The 18,023-nt window shown below is 42.9% G+C and overlaps 1 protein-coding gene across 3 annotated transcripts in view; it reads right to left on the bottom strand.

Annotated features, from left to right (window-relative positions):
- The window catches only part of DEFB119 (defensin, beta 119), a 13,169-nt gene extending 2,496 nt beyond the window's left edge, over nucleotides 1-10,673 (bottom strand). The window contains exons 1-2 of one of the 3 annotated variants that reach the window (XM_011960229.1): nucleotides 10,447-10,673; nucleotides 8,995-9,256 (exon numbers count right to left, since the gene is read on the bottom strand). In XM_011960229.1, the coding sequence (XP_011815619.1) occupies nucleotides 9,051-9,256; nucleotides 10,447-10,507 (267 nt within the window). In that variant the 5' untranslated portion in view covers nucleotides 10,508-10,673 and the 3' untranslated portion in view covers nucleotides 8,995-9,050. Of the gene's footprint in view, nucleotides 1-8,994; nucleotides 9,257-10,446 lie in introns of those variants that run through there. The other 2 variants (XM_011960237.1, XM_011960243.1) reach the window with 2 other exon arrangements.
- Nucleotides 10,674-18,023: the final 7,350 nt, after the last annotated feature.

The raw sequence follows: 18,023 nt of genomic DNA, 5'->3' as shown, positions 1-18,023 counted from the left end.
TGGAGTCTCTGTCACCCAGGCTGGAGTGCAGTGGCACTATCTCGGCTCACTGCAAGCTCCGCCTCCCGGGTTCACGCCCTTCTCCTGCTTCAGCCTCCCAAGTACCTGGGACTACAGGCACACACCCGTCACTCCTCCCAGCTAATTTTTTGTATTTTTAGTAGAGGCAGGGTTTCACTGTGTTACCCAGGATGGCCTCGATCTCCTGACCTCGTGATCCGCCCACCTCAGCCTCCCAAAGTGCTGGGATTACAGGCGTGAGCCACCATGCCCGGCAATTACTATTGAGTCTTAAGAGTTGTTTCTATATTCCAGATACAAGTTCTTTGTCAGATATATGGTTTGAAAATAATCTTGCTCTGTTGTAATTTGTCTTTTCAACCATTCTCTTCACAGGGTGTTTCACAAAGTGAAAGTTTAAAATTTTGAGTAAGTCCAATTTATTGATTCTCTTTCTTTTCTAGGCTGTTCTTTTGTATCTAAGAGCTCTTCACCAAGCACTCGGTCTGAATGTTTTTTCCTATGCTTTCTTCTAGAAATTTTATAGTTTTACATTTTTTAAAAATATATAATCCTTTAAAAATAATTTTCTTTAGAGATGGGGTCTTGCTGTGTTGCCCAAGCTGGAGTGCAGTGACACAATCATAGCTCATTGTAACCTCAAACTCCTGGGCTCAAGCAATCTTCCCAAATCAGCCTCTCGAGCAGCTGGGAACTAGAGGCACATGTCGCCATGCCCAGCTAATGCATTTTATTTTTGTAGAGATGGGATCTTGCTATGCTGCCCAGGCTGGTCTGGAACTCCTGGGCTCAAATGATCCTCCCCTCTCAGCACCCTGAGTCACTGGGATTACAGGTGTGAGCCACCATGACTGGCTGTTATGATCCATTTTAAGTAAATATTTGTGAAAGGTGTGAGGTTTAGGTTTAGATTTTTGTTTGTTTGCTTGTTTGTTTTGTTTTTTGCCTGTAGATGTTCAATTGCTCCAGCATCATGTGTTGAAAAGGACCTTTCTTCCAATGAATTGCTTTTGCACCTCTGTCAAAAATCAGTTGGCTGTACTCCTATGAGGCTATTTCTGAGTTCCCTATTCTGTTCCATTGATTGATGTACCTGTCTCTCCAAGACCACACAAACTCAATTACTATTACTATATAATAAGCCTTAAAATCTGATAAAATAATTCTTCCAACTTTATCCTTTTTCAATTTTGTTTTAGCTATTCTTATTCTTTTGCAGATTTCTCTTTAGGCAAGGTATAGACAGAATAGTCTGGTCTATATCTACAAAAAAAATCTTGCTGGGATTTTGACATAAATGAATATGTCAATTTGAGGAGAATTAACATCTGCTATTTGAGTCTTATAAGATAGGAAGATGGTGTGTCTCTTCATTTATTTAGCTCTTATTTCTTTTATCAATATTCTATAGTTTTCAGCATACAATTTCTGTACATAGTTTGTTAGATGTACACTTAAGTGTTTTATTTTCTTGGAGTGACTTTGAATGGTATCGTATTTTTAATTTCAGAGTGCACATGTTCCTTGCTTTATATAGAAATACAATTGATTTGTGTATGTTTACCTTGTATCCTGTGACCTTACTGAACCTACTTATTAGTTTTAGGTGTTTTGCCTTTGCTTTTGTTTTGTTTTGTTTGTAGATTTCTTAGAATTTTCTACATAAACCATTATGACATCTTCAAACAAACACCATTTTATTCCTTCCTGTCTAATCTGCATGCCTTTCATTTAATTTTCTTGCCTTAATGCAATGGGTAGAAATACTCAGAACTAAAAGGAACAAATTATTGATACACATAGTGTGGATGGATCTCAAGAGCTTAATGCTGCTTAGCTGGGCACGGTGCTCAGGCCTGTAATCCTAGCACTTTGTGAGGTTGAGGCGGGAAGATCACTTGAGCTCAGGAATTCGAGACCAGCCTGGGTGACATGGCGAAAACCCATCTCTACAAAAAATAAAAAATTAGCCACACGTGGTGGCACACATTTGTAGTCCCAGCTACTGGGGAGGCTGAGGTGGGAGGAACGCTTGAGCCCGGGAGGCAGAAGTTATGGTGAGCTAAGATCACACCACTGCACTCCAGCCTGGGCAACAGAGCCAAACCCTGTCTCAAAAAAAAAAAAAAAAAAAAAAAAAAAAAAGAGCATAATGCTGAGCCAAAAAAAAAAAGAAAGAAATAGCCAATCACGAACTCTCACATATGATTCTATTTATTCAACAATGTCAAATGACAAAACGATAGAGATGGGAAAGCAGATTAGTGGTTGCCAAGGGTTAAGCATAGTGACAGTGCGTGGGGACAGGGAGGAAGGCTGGTATGACTTTAAAGGAGCAACAGGAGGCAGATCTTCGTGGTGATGGAACAGTTCTGCAGCTTGATCATGATGGTGGTTGCATCTGCACATGATGAAATGGCATGGAAGTATACACATATATTGTACCAATATCAGTTTCCTGGTTTTCATATTGCATTACAGTTATGTAAAATCTAAGCATTGGAGGAATCTGGGTGAAGAGTACACAGGACCTCTCTCTTGTAACTTCCTGTGAATCTACAATTATTTCAAAATGAAAAGTAAAAATACGAATAAATAAAATAACCTAAGGGGCTATAGAGAGATTAAAAAAACAAAATCTAAAAAACAAGAACCCCTAGGAGACCAATCCTAGCTCCCATTTTACTTGCTGTGTATCCTGGGGCAAGTTTCTGCGACTCTCTGTTCTACCCTTTTTCTTATATGTACAGTGTAGACTGGAAAAACAGCTAACCCCTAGAATTGTGAGGATTAGTGGCTAAATATATAGAAAGCAATAAGGGACTGACACATGGTAAGAACTAAATGAATGTTAACTATTATTGTTGTTTTAAATTATCATTTGAGCAAGACCCAGAAACTCCTCTGCATCCTTGCTAACCCTGCCAGCCAGAACCACGTATACCTGACACAGTGGTCCTCTGCTCCCTCCAGCCCAGAAAGTTCTCCACCCAGATTCCTGGAACCTGGAGTCAGCCATTTGTGCCCCCACCAGATCCACTCATGCTTTCACTTGTGAATTCATTATTCATATTCAAGAAACACTCACTAAAACGCATTCATGTCCAGTGCTGGGCTTAACATCAGGCATGCAGATGTAAATAAAACATCATCTCAGCCCCTGTGGATTTCTACCTAATATGTGTGTGTTTGGGGGATTGCTGGAAAGGGGACAATAACTCAAATAATTACACAACAACATAATACATGTCATAACTTCTTAAGAGTGACAGTTTGTGAAGCCAATCAGAACTCAGTTTGGAGAAAGAGTGATAACCTAGAAAAGGGACATCAAATTCTCCATAGCCTTTAAAGAGCCAGTAAGCAGAGAAAGAAATGTTGAGTGCTGAGGGAAATTACGGTTCAAGCTAGAATTGTATACTTAGCTAAAATTTTCTTAACAGATGATATGGTCTGGCTGTGGCCCCACTCAAATCTCATCTTAAATTGTAGCTCCTATAATCCCCACATATCATGGGAGGGACCTGGTGGGAGGTAATTGAATCATGGGGGTAGGTTTTTCCTGTGCTGTTCTCGCGATAGTAAGTCTTGTGAGATCTGGCCAGGCGTGGTGACTCATGCCTGTAATCCTAGTACTTTGGGAGGCCAAGGTGGATGGGACGCTTGAGGCCAGGAGTTCAAACAAGCCTGGCCAACATGGTGAAACCTTGTCTCTACGAAAGAATACAAACATTAGCCAGGCATAGTGGTGCCTATCTATAATCCCAGCTACTTGGGAGGCTGAGGCAGGAGAATTGCTTGAACCTGGGAGGTGAGGCTACAGTGAGCCAAGACCGTGCCACTGCACTCCAGCCTGGGCAAGAGAACAAGACTCTTAAAAAAAAAAAAGGAAAAAAAAGTCTCACAAGATCTGATGGTTTTATAAAGGGCAGTTCCCCCCCACACACAGTTTTGCCTGCTGTCATGTAAAATGTGCCTTTGCTCCTCCTTCGCCTTCTGCCATGATTGTGAGGCCTCCCAGCCATGGGAAACTGAATCATTCAAACTCTTTCTTTATAAATTACCCAGTCTTGGGTATTTCTTCATAGCAGTATGAAAATGGACTAATACAATAGATAAGCATACATTTAGATCTTTTCAGAAGTAAACCCCCTGAGAGACTTGATTACCAACAGGAGCTTCTTAAGAGTAAATTACAAGGGTTTAAAAATATAGTTCAATAGAATGAATAAGATCGAGTATTTGATAGCACAACAGGTGACTGTAGTTCGCAATAATTTGTGGTGCATTTTAAAATAACTAAAAGAGTACAATTGGATTTTATGTAATACAAAGAGGAGATAAATGCTGAGGTGATGGATACCCCATTTACTCTGATGTGATCAGCATACACTGAATTCCTGTATCAAACTATTTCATGTACCCCATAAATATATACACCTATGTATCACAGAAATTAAAAATAAAAAAATTTTAAATAAAATTTCACCAAAAACAACAAAATAAACTACAAGAAGAAAGAAAAGATTTCTTATATGAAGGTCTGAGAATCAATATGAAACAATAATAGATATGGTATGGGAAATCAAAGCATGGTAGATAAGAGGTGAGTCACAACCACAGTGTAAAATATTAAATTTAGGCAGATATCTGTAATTTGAAAATTGGAATTTGGAAGAAATGTCCTCTATTCTACATGTATGCTGATTAGGATCAGCTGGGATCACTCCACTCTGACATTATCCTCCCTAAATATGTGAAATGCAGACTTTTAACACAAATTTTTAAAATTTTTTTCTGATGTTCAGAGACAGCCTTTCCACTGTTCACGTTTCACTTCATGTGAGTGGTAAGAACAATAACGATCATTATCATTCTTTTCTCTTTGTTTTCAACCTAACCTGAGTCAATTCTCTCTGCCTTCTATTTTTGTAAAATATAGACACCAGAAGACACCATCCCAACTGAATTTAGACAATGTTATTGTAAATTTCAAAAATAAAATAAAATAAAACTGAAAAAAAAAGCTACTGCTCTCACCTTAATCTGAATGAATGTGAACACATAATACAATAAACAAACATTTCTGCCTTAGACCCCAGGAATACAAATTAACAAACTGCTAGACAAGAACATTATTCTGCTAGATGGAGAGTGAGGAAAGTCTAAAAGAGGCAAGGAATGGTATCACCTCAAGCCTCACTGTTTTCTCAACTTAAAAATCCTTTTTCTACTCCAGATCTCTGCTCAGGCCTCATTTTAGGATTCCCTGAGAATTGTTCCTTTCTTGTAGAATGCCCAGAATCAAGTGATAATCCAATGTCTGCATTACTCAGTGACAGTTTAGTACCTACTTTCTACCAAAGAAACAAGACAAATAACAAAAGACAAAAAAAAAAAAAAGAACTCAGTTTGATCCCCTGCTCTATCTTAATACTGTGTGACTTGGGCTAATTATATCACCTCTCTGGGCCTCAGTTTCCTAATAAGTAAAATAGGGATGATAAGAGGATTGTTGTAAGAATGGAATGACACATAGCAAGGGTCAATGAGAACTATTATTACAGTTATTATAATTATTAAGAAATAATAGGGCTGGATGTGGTGGCTCATGACTGTAATCCCAGCACTTTGGGAGGCTGAGGCAGGTGGATCACTTGAGCCAAGGAGTTTGAGAGCAGACTAAGCAATATAGTAAGACCCTGCCTCTGAAACAAAAAAATAGAAAAATTAGCCAGGCATGTTGGCATGCATGTACAGTCCCAGCTACTCAGGAGGCTGAGGTGGGAGGATGGCTTGAGCCTGGGAGGGTGAGGCTACAGTGAGCCATGATTGCACCACTGCACTCCAGCCTGGGCAACCAAGCAAGACCTTGTCTCAAAAAAAGAGAGAGAGATAGTGAGACAGAGTTTATGTGAAGACTTTCATGGGTGGGAGCATCAACTGAGCTTTGAAGGATGAGAGGGCATTCATCACAGAGGTGAGCTGAGTGTTGGGGACCAGCCGGAGGGAGCCATGAACAAACACAATGTGGGGGACAGGAGAGGATGGCAAGAGGGTTGCAGTGGCTGAAGAGAAGGTATGTGAGGGACAGTCATGGGAGGTGAAACCAGGTCATCATGTGAAGGCTTTGAATGTCCAGACCCTGGGTGGTGGTGAGCAAAGGAAGAAATCTAAGCAGGAGAATGACACAGAGAAACTTCCTACTAAGAATCCCTCTAATAATAGAGATTAATGCAGAGAAAACCTGAGGGTAGGGAGACCAGCGAGGAAACATTTTTTATGGTCTCGCCCCAGGCCTGGGAGCACAGGTAGCTCTCATGGGCAGCCTAAGTGTCCCAGCTCCCAGAGTGGCAGCAAAACTGTGAAAAGATTATGCAGCTCCTGCCTCTGAAGTGGGCTGAAAAATACATTGTGAACGTTAAGTATACATCAACAGATGAAGGGATAAAGAAAGTTTGCATATACACACAATGGAATACTATTTGGCGACAAAAAAAGCATGAAGTTCTGTCATTTGTGGCAACATAGATGAGCATGAAGTTAATTGAAACAAACCAGATACAGAAAGATAAATATTACTTGTTCTCACTCATATGTGGAAGCTTAAAAATGTGGATCTCATTGAAGTAGAGAGTAGAATTGTGTTTATCAGAGACTGGGAAGGGTAAGCGGGAAAGGGGAATACGGAGAGGCTGGTTAACAGATACAAAATCTCAGCTAGATAGGGGGAGTAAGTTCTAGTGTTCCATAGCTTTGTAGGGTGACTGTAGTTAACAATCATTTATTGTGTATTTTCTTTTTCCTTTTTTTTTTTTTTTGAGACAGAGTCTTGCTCTATCGCTCAGGCTGGAGTGCAGTGGTGCCAACTCAGCTAACTGCAACCTCCGCTTTCCAGGTTCAAGTGATTCTCCTGCCTCAGCCTCCCAAGTAGCTGGGATTATAGCCACTATGCCTGGCTCAATTTTCATATTTAGTAGAGACACGGTTTCACCATGTTGACCAGCTGGTCTCAAACTCCTGACCTCATGGTGATCCACCCGCCTTGGCCTCCCAAAGTGCTGGGATTACAGGGGTGAGCCACCCACACCCAGTCTATTGTGTATTTTCGATTAGCTAGAAAGAGGACTTTGAATGTTTCCAACACAAAAAAGGGATAAATGTTTGAGGTGATGGATATGCTAATTACCCTGATTTGGTGGTTACACTTTCTATACATGTATTGAACTATCACGTTGTACACCATAAATATGTGCAATTATTATTTGTGGATTAAAAATAATTTTTTAAAAGAAATGTATTATCAGCCAGAGTAGGATCCAATACCAGGCACAACCCTAACATTTGAAGGTCCCGCGGCAAGAAGGCAAATGAAGGCTACTGCGTCATGTCATTTGTCTGCATGCTTAAATGTTTTAATCAAGCTAATAAAAAGAATACATAAAAATATCTAGCCTCATTTACAAGATAGCCCTTCATAATGACCTGAAAGGTCAGGTTTGAATTTATAATTTTCTGATTCCTCAGAACTCCATGCAGGAACATGGCATTCCGAGGGGAGCCTGCCCAGCCCACAGCTCACCTCTCTTCTCACCCATCCCCAGCTCTACCCACAGACCCTGCAAACAAGAGCATCCCTTGATGCTTCTCCTGCCTAGTGGTTGGCACCCAGTGGCCCAACCCTCCAAGGATGGACTTTGAGGAAAGGCCCCTGCAGCTCCTTGAAGCAGGCACAAGGTTTCTCTGGGCAGGCAATCCCAGGACCCAGCATGGCCCAGGAAGGGAGGAGGGCAGGCAGAGGCTCCTGGTGGGCATATTCCCCTTGCCCGCAGCAACTCCTCACCCCATGAGGAGGGACTTAGCCAGAGGAGGCCCAGAGTCAGATCGAGATCAGAGGAGGGGCCCCTCTTTCCAGAGTCTAAGAGCAGAAATATTCAGCTGAGAGCAAATAGTCTTCCTGGATGATAGTGAACTCCTTCTGTCTCTCTCTATGCCATGCATCACGCTTTATCGAGCACTCTTGGTCCCTGGCCTCACTGCAGAGGACGCAGTTCAGGGGTGAACAGCTGTGTTGGTTAAATGGGGCCCAGAGAATAGGACTTGAGATAATGAAGCCTGGGAAGACACCCAGATCCTCTAGGTTCCCAATCAGGATTCTTAAATGTTCCCCACGAGTGAGTCTTCTCCCAGGCTGAAGTAACAGTTCAGATGAGTCAGGCTTCTGTCTCCCTGAGAGTCTAACACAGTTAGAAGGCACACAGCTCATATTTCATAAATCCTTGAATAAATCAATGAACAATAGCTGATGACATTTGTTGAGTGCTTACCTTTGCATTATTATGTCATTTCATCCTTACTGCAATCCTGAAACAGATTCTACTATTACTCTTATTTACAGAGGAGGAAGATAAAGTTCTGCGAGGTTTATATGCAGAGTCTGCCAGTAGAAAGTGGCAGAGCTGAGGTGAATATGAGTGAATGAATCAATGAAAGAATGGAAAAAATGAATAATGAACAAATTCATATATAAATAAGCAAATCATGTGCTTTATCTTTTTTTAGTACTTAGACACCTTCTAACCCCTGGGGCTGGGCCTCCTGAGCACTAGAAAGCATCAGCTGGTTTCTCTAGAACCCCAAGGATTTGGGTTATATTCAGCCCCATCCACCCTCAGCCCATTCACTCTCAAAATGGACCAACTCTCCCAGCCTAAGGATTCTCCCACTCTCTAGGCATCTGCTATGCCTTTAAATCTCTCAGCTCCCGCCGTGCTCTCCCCACTCCACTCCTGACTCAATAGCCTCTCCTGCAGTTGGTAGATGGGGAATCATCTTCAAGACTGTAATGATCACACCATCGCTGTGACCCAGCCCTAGTGACTTCCCTCGACTACCTCTTCACCTCCCCCTGCCATCTCCCCACCCTCAATCCATTTGGGGTATCATTCCTTATGACTGACAGACACCAGAAATAAATTTGTGAGTTTTAATGAAATGTGGACCCTAAACAATCTGAAACAAAGTCATTTCTATCCATTATTTATATTTCTCTTCGTTTTTGGAGCTGTTGTGGACATCTGAGGAGTGGTCCAGCCAAGGATTCCATGAATTGTTACTGGTTGGATTGTTAAATAACGACTAGGGACACAGCACCGTTTACGATTTCGGCAGCGTATGATGCTGTCTTCACCATCTTTGCACAACAACCGGCAGTGTCCATCCATCCAACACTCTACTTTGGGGCATACGAACAACAATTAAGCAGATGTTAGTATCCCTCAAGTGGAGAGAAAAGAGAAGGCAGAGGAGGAACAGGAAGACAGGGAAGAAGAGAAGAAAGCCAGTTGAGTGAGTAATGCTAGGCCCAGTCCCAGGAAAAGAGAGAAGAGACCTTGAGAGGGAAGAGAACTGAGACAATGGCTCCAACCGAGAACTCCAAAGTTTTCGGGAGAGCCTTTTTTGGACTTCTCACCCTTCTGTCTTCCTATCCCCCAACTTCCTACTCTTTACTTTGGAATCAACTGAAGCTAATTAATGTCCCACCTAGCAGAGCTAGGAATGAAGGTAAAAGGACATGATCACCTGTAATATTAGGGAAAAGAGGATTCAGTCACATTACACAGACCCGGTTTCTTATCAATAGCCTGATCCTGTTTAACATAAGCCCAATAAGCCTCAGCTCCAGCCGCAGCCCAATCTCCAATCTTCCTTGACCCTATATTAACCCAATTCAAACTCAAACTCATTCAGGCCTACCTTAATTAGAACTCCCAGCCTTACTCAACTCAATGCCCCCAAGCCCCAACTCCAGGCCAAACCCTAATCTAATCTAATCTAACCCTAATCTAATCAAGTCACTAACCTCAATTCCCAGCAGTATCCCATCACCAAGCTGAACCCAAACACCCTGCAGCATCCAGCACTGACTCCCAGCCTCAGCCCAAGCCCCAGTCTAATCCCCAACACCAGCTCCACTCAACCCCAAATCCCATCCTCTCTCCAACTCTGCCCTAAACCATCAGGGAAGCCCAGCTCCTCACCTCCTGCTCATCCTGACATTCCTTCTATCGCCCCAATGCCAAGGTTTTTCCTCCACATCACAACTCACCCCAACCTCCACTCTAGTCTCCCAAAGCCCTCAATAAGTCCCCAACCTGCACCCATGCTTTGCCCCTCAAACCTCTCCCAAGCTCCCCCCAGGATACCACCCTGGCCCTCAAGTGCCAGATGCTCCAAACGTCTATCATCCCACCACTCTGGCAAAAAAGAATCAGAGAGAGATTTTAACCTGAGATGATCCTGGGGAAACTTCCCAAAGTTGCAGGAGAGAAGGAAAGGCTTTACATGATGCCCACAGTGAGAGGGGAGGGAAAGATGGGAAGTCCATGACCAGGAGCCCAGACCCCTGAGAGAGGCTCACATTACCTGATATCACTGGTACTTCTGTGGCCAGAAGGATGGCAAGAAACAAGAAAAGAAGTTTCATGGCTGGCAGACCTGAGAGGAGGAGGCGCCTGAGCTGCAGGGGAAGGAAATAGGGTTCCCTGCAGCAGGGCAGAGATGAGCTTTGCTTTTATCAGCAGGGCTGTGGGCAGTGAATTAGAACAGGAGGGGATTTATATGAGGTCATCCAGGCCAAAGGACAGTGTGTAGCAGATGTCTCAGCAAAGCACAAGATGAGAGTGTGGGAAACTGGCCAGTACCAGTGCCAGTAAAGGGACAGGCCAATTAAAGCCATTTGGCCTTTGAGAGCCACAAAGGAATTAATTAATACATAATAAATATATATCAAGAAATATTTAACTTAAAAATTACTTTGCATTTCTCTGATAAATAGTAAGAACATTTATTCAATACAGTATTGGTCTTTTTATTTCTTCCTTTTGAATTATTTAGTCAGATATCTGGACAATTCTATTGGGGTGTTGTGTACTTGCTGATTTGCAAGAACTCTTCAGTGCTGCTGTTATATCAGCTGTCTTGTCATGCTTGGTGACAATATTGTTCTCCATGATTATGTTCTGTTTTAAAATATATTTTTTGCCTATAAATGTTTAAGTCATATTTAAATCTTAAAAACTAAATTAAACTGGCCGGGTGCGGTGGCTCACACCTGTAATCCCAGCACTTTGGGAGGCCAAGACAGGGAGATCACAAGGTCAGGAGTTCGAGACCAGCCTGGCCAACGTGGTGAAACCCCATCTCTACTAAAAATATAAAAATTTGCAGGGCATGGTGGTGAATGCCTGTAATCCCAGCTACTAGGGAGGCTGAGGCAGGATAATTGCTTGAACCTGGGAGGCAGAGGTTGCAATGAGCTGAGATCGTACTATTGCACTATAGCCTGGGTGACAGAGTAAAACTCCATCTCGACAATACAAATAAAAAGTTTTTAAAAAATAAATTAAACGAGAATTACTTATTCTCTGGTTTCTAACAGAAGGATACACGTGTGTAATGTCTTTAGGGACTCTGAACTTGCCAATCTTGTTTCCAGTTCAGGGCCTTAGCAGTTGTCATCTGCTCTCCCTGTAAAGCTGTTTCTCCAGATCTTCCCACGAAAATCTTCTGCTCGTCATTCCATATCATCCCAAATGTCACCTTCTTGGAGAGGCTTTCCCTGGTCACCTTAGATAACGGTATTCCAACCCCGCAGTCACTCTGGACTGTAATAACTTGGTTTATGATCTTCATATATGTATCCATTCTTTCAAATTTTATTTTACATATTTGATCTTTGTCTCTCCACTTAGTACCCATAACATCACCTGGTGTATTAAAATACTTGTTCAACTGTTTTAACTGATATTCCCCCCAAACAAGAATGACTCCAAAAGACAGACATGGATTTCTTTTTTATGTAAAAGTCTGGGTATGCAGTTAAGTGTGACGGCTTCACCATTCAGCAGGGAGCTAGGTTCCTTTTGGCTTGATGCTCTGCCATCCTCATGAAGAGGCTGCTTCATGTGATGACCATGAGCTGCTCCAGTTCCCACCGTCAAGTTCCCATCCAGCCATCAGGAAAGGAGGAGCGATGGAAGTGAAATGCAACACCCTTCCTTTTAAGGACACCACTCAGAAGTTGCACCCTTCAGCTTGGCACAGTGGCTCACACCTGTAATCCTAGCACTTTGGGAGGCCAAGGTCGATGGATCACTTGAGGTAGGAGTTCGAGACCAGCCTGGCCAACCTGATGAAACCTGTCTCTACTAAAAATACAAAAAAAAAAAAAAAAACTTAGCCAGGCGTGGTGGTGGGCGCCTGTAATCCCAGCTACTCAGGAGCCTGAGGCAGGAGAATGGCTTGAATCCAGGAGGTGGAGGTTGCAGTGAGCTGAGATCACACCACTGCACTCCAGCCTAGGCAACAAGGTGAGACACCGTCTCTCCAAAAAATAATAATAATAAGTTGCATCCTTTGCTTCCAATTCTGGCCACCTCCCAGAGCTCATTCAGACCATCATGCCCAGCTGCAAGGGAGGCTGGAAATACTTTCTTTATTCTAGGCAACCATTTCTAGCTAAAATGTAGGGGTTGTTTTACTAAGAAAGGAAAGAGATACACGGGGGGGTGGAGTTCTAGCAATCTCGGACATACCTGGCATTAAATATTAAATAATATTTAATAAATATCTGTAGGCAATAAATAATAAATATAACTCACTTTAATAAGTAATTATAGATAAGAAATAACTTATACATTGAATAAGTATATGTTATTCTATGAGAAGTGATCTAGTGGGAAGGAAACCCAAGTCCCTGTAACTCCAGGGCTTTGGGAGGCCAAGAGGGGAAACTGCTTGAGCCCAGGAGTTCCAGGCCAGCCTGGGCAACATATGTGACCTCCTCACTACAAAAAAATTTTTTTAATTAGCCAGGTGTGGTGGTACACACCTGTAGTCCCTGCTGCTCAGGGGGCCAAGATGGAAGGATCCATTGAGTCTTGGAGTTCAAGGCTGCAAAATGTTCAGTTGTTTTTCTGCCTCCCCCACAGCTAGAATATGAACACGTGGGTAGGTTCAGCCAATGAGATGACTCCATCCTATTTTTTGAATCAGGTGCTCATGATTCCAGGAAGAAGAAACACTAGAGAATTTATCTTAGCAAAGGAGCCCGTCATGATGTCCAGTGTCCGGGGGCAATAGGGAAGCCGGGCAAATAGGGGTAGAGTTTAGGGTCCTGAGCAACAGTGTTTGGTGGCAGCTGTGTCCTCACTAGACTGGGTCCATGGGGTGATTTTTCACTGTGGCTCCTCCTACCCTTCCTCCCTGATTCCTACCCATTTTCTAAGCCTTGCTCTAGGAATTCTGTGAACTTCCAAACAGCCAAAAGATGCCCTTTGCTAAACACCCTTATGGATGCAGTGACCACGGGCAAGTTGTTCAACCAGTTTTGGAGATAATAATACTGGCTCATGGTTTGTTGTGACCTTTAAGTGATAAGTGCCTATGTGGAGTTCAAAACAGTGCCTGGCAGGTAGGAAGTGCTCAGTACATTTTAGTTACAATTTCTTTGCTTCGAGGTAAGGGAGGAGGGAATTTAGAGCCTTGAGCGCTTCTGACCTCTACAGCCTCAGTGAAAACGAAGCCTAGGTTCTCTGCTGTGTTGGGGATTAGGGCTTGGAGAAAATGGGCAGGATCTCAAGAAGCCCCTGTCAGGCACGGAGGAGATACACTGGGCAGAGAGCTGTGAGAAGGACCTGTGATCAGGGCTGGATGGCCCAATAGGAGGACTGAGCACCTGCCCAGGTTCCGGACACTGGCAAGGCATGGGTAAAATAAAAGGCAGAAAAATCTAAAGAACCCCCTTCAATTTCAGCAGATAGGAATGTTTTGTATCATTTCACAAAAGTAAAGTTGTATTTCAGAGTTGAGTGTTGTTTTATTTTGAATGCCACTGGGAGCGCTGTAAACTTCTTGGTGTTTAACGTCACTAAAGGTATTAGTGAGGACTTGCTTGCTGTGTGACAGAGCTGACCAGGATGAGGGAATTTGGGGGTGCTATCCAGCAGTGTGATGAACACGCCAGGCATGCAATTTGGTCCAAGACTGAGCAACTTACCATGTGTCCTTGGCATGTCATGCAACATCTACAAGGCTCAGTATTGACATGATACATCGTAGCAGAGGGGTTACAAGTCTGTATTCTGGAGTTAGTCTCCCGGCTGTGTTAACTTATAAAAGTTACTTAACGCTGGGCGCAGTGGCTCACGCCTGTAATCCCAGCAATTTGAAAGGTTGAGGTAGGCCGATCATTTGAGGCCAGCTGTTTGAGACCAACCTGGCCAACATAGAGAAACCCAATCTCTACTAAAAAGTACAAAAATTATCCAGGTGTGGTGGGACATGCTTGTAATCCCAGCTATTCAGGAAGCTGAGGCAGGAGAATTGCTTAAATTCTGAAGGCAGAAGTTGTAGTGAGCAGAGATCACACCACTGCACTCCAGCCTGGACAAAAGTATGAGACTCTGTCTCAAAACAAAAAAAAAAAAGTTAGTTAACCTCTCTGAACCTCAGTCTCTTCTGCTATAAAATGGGGATAATAATATTTCATAGGGTTGATGTTAGGATTAAATGAGTGATTACACATAAGGCACTTCAAACAATACCTGATACTTGACTTCAATATAAATATGTGGTGTTATTATTGACCTAGAACAGAAATTCCCAACCTGGAGGTTCCAGGCATTTCCTCACTATAGCTCTTTTCAATATTTCATAAGCCTTCTTAGGAATGCCTGTTTGCAAAGGACTGCCCAGGGAGTACTGTGATGACTCAGAAAAATGGCCTTGACCAACATAAGGAGAAATTGAAAGAGATGATTTAATTGCTATAGAACATTTACATTTCAGTAGCTGTGTTTATATTTGTGTTGTATTTTGTTTATGTGTACTTACGTGTATATGTGTAGATTTGTAATTTTATGTATTTTCTGCATATTTTATGTGTGTTTATATGTATTTTGTGTGAGTACTAGAATGTGTATGTGTACACATATTGATTCTTGCATTAGTTTGCATGTAGACGTGTAGAACATGTGTTTCTGTGTTGTTTAGTACCTGTGTACATGTGCATCTGTTCTCAGATCTCTAAATGCCATAGCCTGAGCTCCAGTCAGCTCAGTCCCTTTGTTCCTCTCAGGTCTCTACATCCTGTGACTCTGGAACACGACAGTTGTTTGGTGATTCTTCTATTCAGCTGGGAGATCTGGGCCAAGGCTAAGGGAAGTGCAGGGAGCATCATGGCCAAGAAGCAGAGGCCACTAGGGGAAAAGAGGCCAGGAGATAAGAGATGAGGGGAGTCTTAGTCAGAGAGCCAACTTGGCCCATAATTGCTGCCTGATATCTCCTGGGGCCCACCAAGACTAGAACAGACTGTAGCCTCAGCCTTTGTAATGCCTCCCACATGGGTACAGCCTGGCCTGGCCAGTTCTGAAGACTGGACACCACCCACTCCCTCGAATCTGTGCAGTTGCCTTTGTAAGTCCTTGAAAAGCCACCCACTCCCTGCAGCCTAAATTCCACAGTAGGGAGAGTGGGGAACTATTCATACTAGTTATCAAGTTCCCAGGAAGGAATTCACACAGGCCAGGTATTTTTGCCTTATCTCGTTTACTCCTCCCACTAATCTATGAGGTTAATGATATGACTAAAAGGTGAAAGAAATAAGAGTCATAATGTCACAGCCTTTAATGGACGTCTTTCACTTCCATGCATTTACACCACCTCCTTCCTTTCCCAGTGAGGCAGGAAAAGTGTGCAGGCAAGGGTAGGTGGCTCAGAGAAAGATAATATGAGGACCAAGTTTGCCTAAAAGTGTGATGCAGCTATTTTAGAATGGCTGGATTCCAGAGAAATCCTCTACGCCAGCATATCCCCAACTGTGTCCTGTTTCAAGCAGTGTTCCATGGAAAAAAATAAATGCTAGTGAGAATATTTATCCTACAATTTATTAGAATATTAACAGTCACACACCAGCTATGAATGCCCCACACACTCAAGCCTCAGGAAATGCTGTAATTACTTGTTTATTTTAAGTGCAGCTCCAAGACACTACTTGCCAAAGTTAGTGAGATGTCCAGTGTCAGTTATTATTGGGATTTCATGCCATCCTCCACTTGATCCCACTAGGACCCCATGGTTCTGGGAAATGGGGAAGGATCTGGTCCTTATTCCGTGATGATGATCTTTATTTCCTTGCTCTTCATGGTTGGGATATTGCTGATGGACTCCATTGGCTGTTCATTGGATTGTGTGTGTGTGTGTGTGTGTGTGTGTGTGTGTGTGTGTGTGTGTGTTTCTTGAGACAGAGTTTCACTCTTGTTGCCCAAGCTGGAGTCCAATGGCACGATCTCGGCTCACTGCAACTTTCACCTACTGGGTTCAAGCAATTCTCCTGCCTCAGCCTCCCAAGTAGCTGAGATTACAGGCGCATGTCACCATGCCCAGCTAATATTTTGTATTTTTAGTAGAAACAGGATTTCACCATGTTAACCAGGCTGGTCTCGAACTCCTGACCTCAGGTGATCTGCCCTCCTTGGCCTCCCAAACTGCTGGGATTACAGGCATGAGCCACCACACCTGGCTCTTCGGATAGTTCTGGGCAGCTGGAAAATTGCTTTTCACCATGGCTATCTCCACCAACCACCACACAGCCATGGAGACCTTTGCTGCTCCTCTCAGGACTATGGCCACAGTGGCTATCTCCACAGTGACTGCCTTCCATGCAGGCAACCCCATCCAGCACCTGCTACCTTGGGGTGCTTCGTCAAACTCCCTTGGAGCCAAACCCCCGTCTCCTCTCCCAGTTCTGAGGAAATTCAATACCCTTAGATGCCATGACACTCCTCTCTCTTGCCCTTGAAGCTAAAATTCTTCATCTCACTTCTCCTGAAACGATACAATTTTTTTTCTTCCAAAAGTTTTATACTTTTTAAAATTTTATTTTACTTTAAGTTCTGGGATACATGTGCAGAACGTGCAGGTTTGTTACATAGGTAGACATGTGCTATGGTGGTTTCTTGCACCCACCAACCTGTCATCTAGGTTTTAAGCCCCACATGCATTAGGTATTTGTCCTAATACTCTCCCTCCCCTTGCCCCCCACTCCCCAACAAGCCCGGGTGTGTGATGTTCCCCTCGCTGTGTCCATGTGTTCCCATTGTTCAACTCCCACTTAAGAGTGAGAACATGTGGTGTTTGGAAACCATGCAATTTAATTGCCCTCTTTGTGCCTAGTTCTCCCAAAAAAAAATGGTAAAGGTTGTCTTCAGGGCAACCCCTGACCTAAACACACACACACACACACACACACACACACACACACACAGTTTCAATTCCTCAGTAGAAAAGGAAGGCCAGGATTTAGAACACAAAAGTCCTGACTTCCTTTCCAAAAACAGGATAGAAAAATATCTTTTCATTCTTTTTGCTGATGTCTGTTCGAACAAAATGAGGAAAAATTATGAGGTAATTGCTACACTAAATTCTTGATACATCACCCTGCCAAAATGTTTGTTTAAAAAAAAATTAAATATGTGTATATAGTTGATCTGATTAATACACAAGACTGAGGAACTTACCATGTGTCCTTGCTTTTTTTTTGTTTGTTTGTTTTTGTTTTTTGAGATGCAGTCTCTCTCTGTTGCCCAGGCTGGAGTGCAGTGGTGTGATTTCCACTCACTGAAACCTCCGCCTCGTGGGTTCAAGTGATTCTCCTGTTTCAGCCTCCTGAGTAGCTGGGATTAGAGGCGCTTGCCACCATACCCGGCTAATTTTTTTGTATTTTTAGTAGAGATGGGGTTTCACCACGTTCGCCAGGCTGGTCTCGAACTCTTGACCTCAAGTGATCTGCCCGCCTCAGCCTCCGGAAGTACTAGGATTACAGTCGCGAGCCACCATGCCCAACCGTGTCATTGCTTTTAAATGAGGATACCAGACAGGGAAGGAAAATGTTGCCTAATTTACGAAAGCACAACTTTCTCTTTTTTTTTTTTTTTTTTTTT

Source organism: Colobus angolensis, unplaced genomic scaffold (assembly GCF_000951035.1).
Source record: "Colobus angolensis palliatus isolate OR3802 unplaced genomic scaffold, Cang.pa_1.0 Scaffold114, whole genome shotgun sequence".
In the NCBI taxonomy this organism is placed as follows: domain Eukaryota; kingdom Metazoa; phylum Chordata; class Mammalia; order Primates; family Cercopithecidae; genus Colobus; species Colobus angolensis.
The sequence above is the reverse complement of the archived record's forward strand: the minus strand, read 5'-3'. Positions and strand labels throughout refer to the sequence as shown.